This window comes from Salvia splendens, chromosome 3, assembly GCF_004379255.2.
Source record: "Salvia splendens isolate huo1 chromosome 3, SspV2, whole genome shotgun sequence".
Taxonomy (NCBI): Eukaryota; Viridiplantae; Streptophyta; class Magnoliopsida; order Lamiales; family Lamiaceae; genus Salvia; species Salvia splendens.
The window spans coordinates 31,628,968-31,635,278 of record NC_056034.1 but is presented as its reverse complement, the minus strand read 5'-3'; the positions used below and the strand labels follow the sequence as shown (position 1 = coordinate 31,635,278).

The following is a 6,311-nucleotide window of genomic DNA, read 5'->3' as shown; positions in this document are numbered from 1 at the left end:
ACTTCAGTAGCTGGCATGGAACACACAGTGATGGAGGAGCCGTACACGGCGATGGTGGTGGTGGTGGTGGCGAAGTCACCAAGGGCGGACCCTAGCGGCAGGGAGATGATGAATAGTATGGTGCCAGAGAGAACCGGGTGAAGAAGAAGGTGGCGACTGAACACTAATTTCTTATAATATTTTTTTAATTTTAAAGACCAAAATCGTAAAATGGTAGTAATATGTTAAAGGACTAAAGACCATTTTTGGTCCTAAACATATGACGATTTATGATTTTTGGTCCAGAACATTATCTTTTGAATTATTACATTCTGAACTAATGAAAACGGTCCGTAAATGGTCCTTTCTAACGATGGCGTCAGAAAACGAACTGTCAAACACAAAATTAAGTCATTTTTTACCTAACTAATATAATAATCTCAAATAAATTAGAATTTTCAATATTTTTTAAATGATTAACCCAAAAAAACATGTCTTCTTCCTCATTGTACCAAAAACACTCTACAAGCCAAATTACTCTTTCTTCTTCCTCATTGCACCTAGAACACTATACAATCTAAATCACTCTTTCTTCTTTCTCATTCAACCCAAGAATACTCCACAAACTCTAGTTCTCTCATTTCATTTCATTTCATTTCATTTCAGATAGATAGAGATGTCTCATTTCCGATTTGGTTTTAGATTTGAACCAGGTAGACAAACATCCACTACTTCGACAGCTTCTCTTCACCAGCTATGGTAGCGCCACCCCCTTCCCTATAGCTCCCCCTTCATCTACGCCGCACACTTTTCCCTCTTCTCACCTTTGCGCTATCACTAATTGCCCTCTCGAAACCATCAAAATCAGCACTTACGCCTAGGGCGACGACAGCTTCGTCGCTATGTTATACCATGGCATCCTATCCTCCTCCCCCACATTAAACCTCCCTTATTTCACATTCGGCTGCGCGCATTCCGTCCTTAGGGAACCCATCGGTGTTGCCGAATTCAGCCGCCAAGGGAAACCCAGTAGAATCGACACAGACAAACACACATTAGCTTTCTAGAGAGAAAAACTATGCATCCCCATTAGCCGAGCCATTCCTACACTTTCTCTCTCCCTCACATACATCAAAGGCATGAATATTAGTCTCCATTGACACGGATTGCAACTCCTCTCTCTCCTCTCCCTCTCGCAAAAGCCGCAAATGACTTCAACTGCCTACGCAAGGTCCACAACTCGTTGACTGACCTCGACGGAAATATTTCGGAATCTTTTTGGCTGTGTCATATCCTTCAGACCCTGAATCTCACTAGTATTCACTTTCTAGTTCGATCCATGAGCAAAGAGACGTTGAATTAATCTAAGTTCTTGTTTTTAAATTTTCTATTTTATTTTATTTTATTTATTAATCTATTTTCTAAATAATTTAAAATTTCTGATAAAAAATTGTTAATCCAGTCAAAAAGCTCACTTATTTACGTTAACCATCAATATTTAACGGCTCCGTCCAAAATGGACTCAATTCGAACCGTTTTCATTTGTTCGTGATGTAATTATTCGAAGATAATGTTCTGGACCAAAATCGTAAAATCTTCATAAGTTTAGGACCAAAAATGGCATTTAGTCTATGTTAAAGACCAAAAATAAACTTCAGTCTTTAATTAATTATGGAGTAGTTTCCTAATTAGGTAAAAATTAGTTAATTAGCATTGACTATTAGTTTTACGACGTCGTCATCCAAAAAGGACATTTCCAGAACCATTTTTATTTCTACGAAATTCTAAAATAAAAAAGTATTTCCTCTTACTTTATTTCTACGAAATTCTAAAATAAAAAAGTATTTCCTCTATTCCATAGTAGTAGAGTCATTTTTTCATTTTGGGCGTTCCATAGTAGTAGAGTCATTATTTTTTTAATAAAAATTAGTAGTAACACATTTTTTCACTCTTACTTTTCACTTTATCTTTTACTTTATTATTTCTACTTTTTCATCTCTCCTACTTTATTAATATTTTTATTTGATATATTATACATCTTTTTATTAATCTATATATAGTACAAATTCCAATACAATGGAATGGAGAGAGTAAATGTTATATACTGAATTTGTAAAATGACCATAATTTTAGAAAAAAATATGGAGTTTACTCTTTTCTGATGATTTTCTCAATTTAATCATCTCATGTATAAAGTCACTCCAAACACATATTCTCTTCATCTCACGCGTGTCCGTCTCTCTCCTTCACTCCAAACACTCCCCTTTCTCTACCTCTCGGCTGCTCCAACGTCCGGCGAAGCCGCCACTTATCGCCTCCAAATCCAGCGACACAATCGTCCTGCTATCGCCGTTGTTGAATAATCTCGATTTTTTATTTGTGAGTATTAGCTTTTGTCATTGAATTTCTTTCCAAGGTGGGCCAGTGAACTTGTCATTGTTTTTCTTTCAGATCTTCAATTTGTCAATCGGAAATTTTTATTCCCGTTTCTGACGCCTTCAGATTGTAACCGATAATTTAGCGGTTTAGCATTTTTAAACCCTTAAGATTTTTAGTTTTATTTGGCGCTGAACAACCTTTTTGTTAATTGACTGAATTTTTTTTATTTTTATCTGAATTGATTCGCAGGAATGCGTTTTTAGCCGCGGCGTGATCTCTGCTGGTGTTGGCGATCTCTGTACAGTCGCATCTCCTCAAGAATGAATCCTAGAAGGTTTTTGTTTCAACAAGTACTGTTTCTTTGAATTTATCAATGTATTCTGGCATTGAATGATTCTCGATTTGTGTTTGGCATGATTGATTGAATGATTAGTGTTATGAAATTGCGAGTGTAGTCGGAAGTTAATTGGTATTTATTTGTTTTGATCAATTCGTGATCATACATTCGTGACTAGCAATTGGAACAAAGAGTGAGATGTGAATGGTGTTGTGAACATTAGTATACATCTTATGTTTTGTTAACATTAGGAAGATTTTCTTATAGATTCTGCAAAAATATTCGTCATCCTTTCTGAGGAAAATCCCTTGTAAGCAGTCTAACACAAGTTTCTGTGAACTTTCTCACTCACTTAAAATATAGCTGTTTAATTTCAATCATCTTCTGTAAGAGGCGAATGCAGATGAGATGCTTTGTTTGAGATCAACTGTTTGAAAATGTAGGCCAGTGAACAGATCATATCGAGACAATTATCCATATTTTCGTATAAAAACATTCATTAGATTTATACCAGACAGAATTGCTGGCTAAAATACATATTTTTTAAATTGTTTGTATCTTATCACATATGTAATGAAGGCTGATTATTTGATGAAATAATTTTATGAATAATGTTTTAACTCTCTTATTGTTGACAACATACACGAGGGATAAAATTATTATAAGAAACTTTTATCTTTTAAACCTTTTTTAATATTAGCAGTCCTGCGCTTTTGAACCCTGTTGGTTTCAGGGATCGGACTGCTAGAGTTGCTCTTTTTGATGGTATTGAAGATGGAGGTATAAGGGCATCATCATCTTACTCATCTCATGAGATTGATGAGCAAGAGAATGATCAAGCCATGAAAGGCCTACAAGATCGAGTTATCATGCTGAAAAGGGTGAGTTTAACATACATCATGAATGATAACTAAGAGCCATCACTAGCTGCATTCACCATGTCTTGTGAACATGCCATGTCCATTGCATCAACTAGTAACCGGCAATTATTACTTACGTAACAGATGCCCCTCTCCACCTCTATGTATTCACTTTCCATGAACGATCTCCAACCCCACATCCCATGTCTCCCATATTGAATGCCTCCATGTTGATAGCATTGTAATCGACCACTCGTCGATGACCTCTCCTGTAAATCATCAGTGGGCGTGTGCAATCATTGTTTTCCCAGTATTGCTACTTTAATGATGAAGACAAAACTAAAAAAAAAAAGAATGCCATACTCTAGGTCATGCTTTTTTATCTCCTTTATATCACCCACGTCATCACTTCCCCTATTATAAGAGTTGTCTGAGACAATCCAAAAATAGCACATAGATGCTGGTTTGTGTTAGCCATTGATTGTGCTATCGATGTTTCATTTGATACAAATCATGAGATTATCTTGATGATTAATTAATCAACTATCTTGTACAAATATTAAAAAAAATCGTATTATTCAGTTTTTACTGAGCTTTAGATTGCTGCTTTAATGATGCAATAATATGATGCTTGTGTGAACAGTTGTCTGGTGATATACACGAGGAGGTTGATTCCCATAACTGCATGCTGGACAGAATGGTTTGTATATGCTCTCTTTGTTCCATATTCCTGTTGGGCACGTGTAATTATCTTTATGAGCCTATTTCTCTTAAGCACGGGTATTTAGGAGATTCGAGTTATGGTGTAAAGGTGTGTACGTAATAAAGTTATTATTCAAAAGTTGTGTGAATAATAAAGGTGTGAAAACAATGGCGTTCTAAATAAGCCAATATCTATTGATTGGTCCAAAAAGAAAAAAATAGGTCCAGTTTATATGGGATGGAGGGAGTAGTTAATTTGACATTCTGAATGTTCTTTGACAGCGCAACTGTTCTATTCCATCTGATTTCCTATTTTTTGGATTTAGGGAAATGACATGGACACCTCAAGAGGGGTTTTATCTGGAACCATGGACAAATTCAAGATGGTATTTCTTCGTCTCTATTATATCAATCATTTCCCCATGTTTTTCTGGACTCTGAGTCCCAATTCGAAATTCTTACTTGACTCAGGTGTTCGAGGACAAATCAAGCAGAAGGATGTTTACACTAGTGGCATCTTTTGTGGCTGTTTTTCTCATTGTATATTATCTTACTAGATAAATGAGGTAATATTGGATAAATCCTATGCAAAAGTGTGTGGTTAGTATTACCAAATTGCAGGCACAGGTCAAATGTTGTATAAAACAAGTAATCTCTAGTTTGGAGTATTGGTGTCTTGCGTCGTGATATCAGGTGATTGACCATGAAGAAAATCTACAAATAGCGTATTCTGCTCTTTCTCTTCTTTACCATCCCAAAATCAAGACAGTGATGACGCTCTCTCGCCAACTGTGTCAATGGTCTTGGTGCAGATTAATATGACTGCTTGGTGGAGCTTCTCTCTGTGTCCCTGCTGTAAAAATGTGTTTTGCAGCATATGATATGCTCTAATAACATGGTAACCGAGGTCATATTTTTGCCTTCTCTGTGTAGTCTAAACTGTCCTTGCTGTGAAATGTGGTGTGCTACATATGCTTCGATATATCATATTTTTGGCAGGAGGAGATTCTTTGAGATATAATATGAATTGATAAAAATATTCTAATATTTACTTAGATGGAATGGTTATTTTTGATCTCGTGTAATCTATAACTTTAAGGAGACTTTGGTTTATATTGAGCAATCTACAATTCATGTGATTCATGAGAAGATATGCCTTATCTAGTGTTTAGCTTATCAACTACTGGGATTGTAGTAAGCGTAGAAGTATAAGTAGTTGGCCATAAGATAGTTGTATCAAATTAAGAGAGATGAAGAGAGAGATAAAGTAAAAGAGATGACTCAACTATTTCAGGATAAAAAAAAATACAACTCAACTATCTTGGGATGGAATGAGTAATGAGGTTTAGGGTACCCTGTAAACATGTAAATAAATTATTGAAAGAATTCTCGGTGTGCTATGGAATCAAAAGAGAGGTAATGCACTAGGTAGAGCGAATAAGATAATAATATTGAAATATTTGAGACTAATTAGTGAGGACGCGTTAGATCATAAAATCTGTTTGGAGTTATAACATATGATGTTTGAGTGTCATCAACAATCTACATTATCCAAAATGATGTTAGGATTACATCAGTAATTGTTTAGTAATTCCAGAGTCACCGTAAGATATGAGAGTAGGCATTACCTGAATTAGAGTTAGTAAAATAAATATCCAAATATTTCCTCTTTTGCCGTTTTGCTATAAGTGCACATCTAAATGAAAAGAAGGAATGCTAGTAACAAACAAGCGGTTTGAAAACAAGTTGGAGAAGAAGGTAGAGTTTTGGATCCAACTACAATGGATGACTAGAACTCACTCAATGGATGTGTTTACCTATATGACACTCAATCTATGACTAGGAAAGTCGCTATACTCAGCTAAGCTCTCTCAAGTTTACTTAGCTCGTTGATTAATCTCTAATATCGAGTCTCCTTCCAATACTTCCAAATTAACTCCCTAACTCCTGTGACTCAAGCCCTCTCTCATGCACATGCTTTTCTCGGATGCAAAATGACATGGAGTTGTTGATTAACACACCCAATCAAGCATTTCTCGATTACAACAATTAGG

The 6,311-nt window shown here is 35.7% G+C and overlaps 1 protein-coding gene across 3 annotated transcripts; it reads left to right on the top strand.

Moving 5' to 3' along the window:
* The first annotated feature begins 2,188 nt into the window (after positions 1–2,188).
* Positions 2,189–5,342, top strand: LOC121797343 (bet1-like SNARE 1-1). Of its 3 annotated transcripts, none has more exons than XR_006049826.1 (7): positions 2,189–2,358; positions 2,608–2,692; positions 3,429–3,576; positions 4,199–4,255; positions 4,584–4,643; positions 4,729–4,950; positions 5,070–5,342. XR_006049826.1 is itself a non-coding variant. In XM_042196099.1 (7 exons), exons 3-7 carry the CDS (start codon positions 2,679–2,681, stop codon positions 4,816–4,818), a joined length of 369 nt encoding a protein of 122 aa, XP_042052033.1. In that variant the 5' UTR covers positions 2,189–2,358; positions 2,431–2,502; positions 2,608–2,678; the 3' UTR covers positions 4,819–5,342. The 3 variants fall into 3 exon arrangements, 2 of the variants coding, with proteins under 2 accessions (XP_042052033.1, XP_042052034.1); XM_042196099.1 differs by adding an exon at positions 2,431–2,502 and having other exon boundaries at positions 4,729–5,342; XM_042196100.1 differs by having other exon boundaries at positions 4,729–5,342.
* The last annotated feature ends 969 nt before the right edge of the window (positions 5,343–6,311 follow it).

Coding starts and splice junctions, on each gene's coding strand:
- LOC121797343 (XM_042196100.1), top strand. Junction 4,256..4,583: donor ACTGCATGCTGGACAGAATG/GTTTGTATATGC, acceptor TTTTGGATTTAG/GGAAATGACATGGACACCTC. Junction 4,644..4,728: donor CCATGGACAAATTCAAGATG/GTATTTCTTCGT, acceptor TACTTGACTCAG/GTGTTCGAGGACAAATCAAG.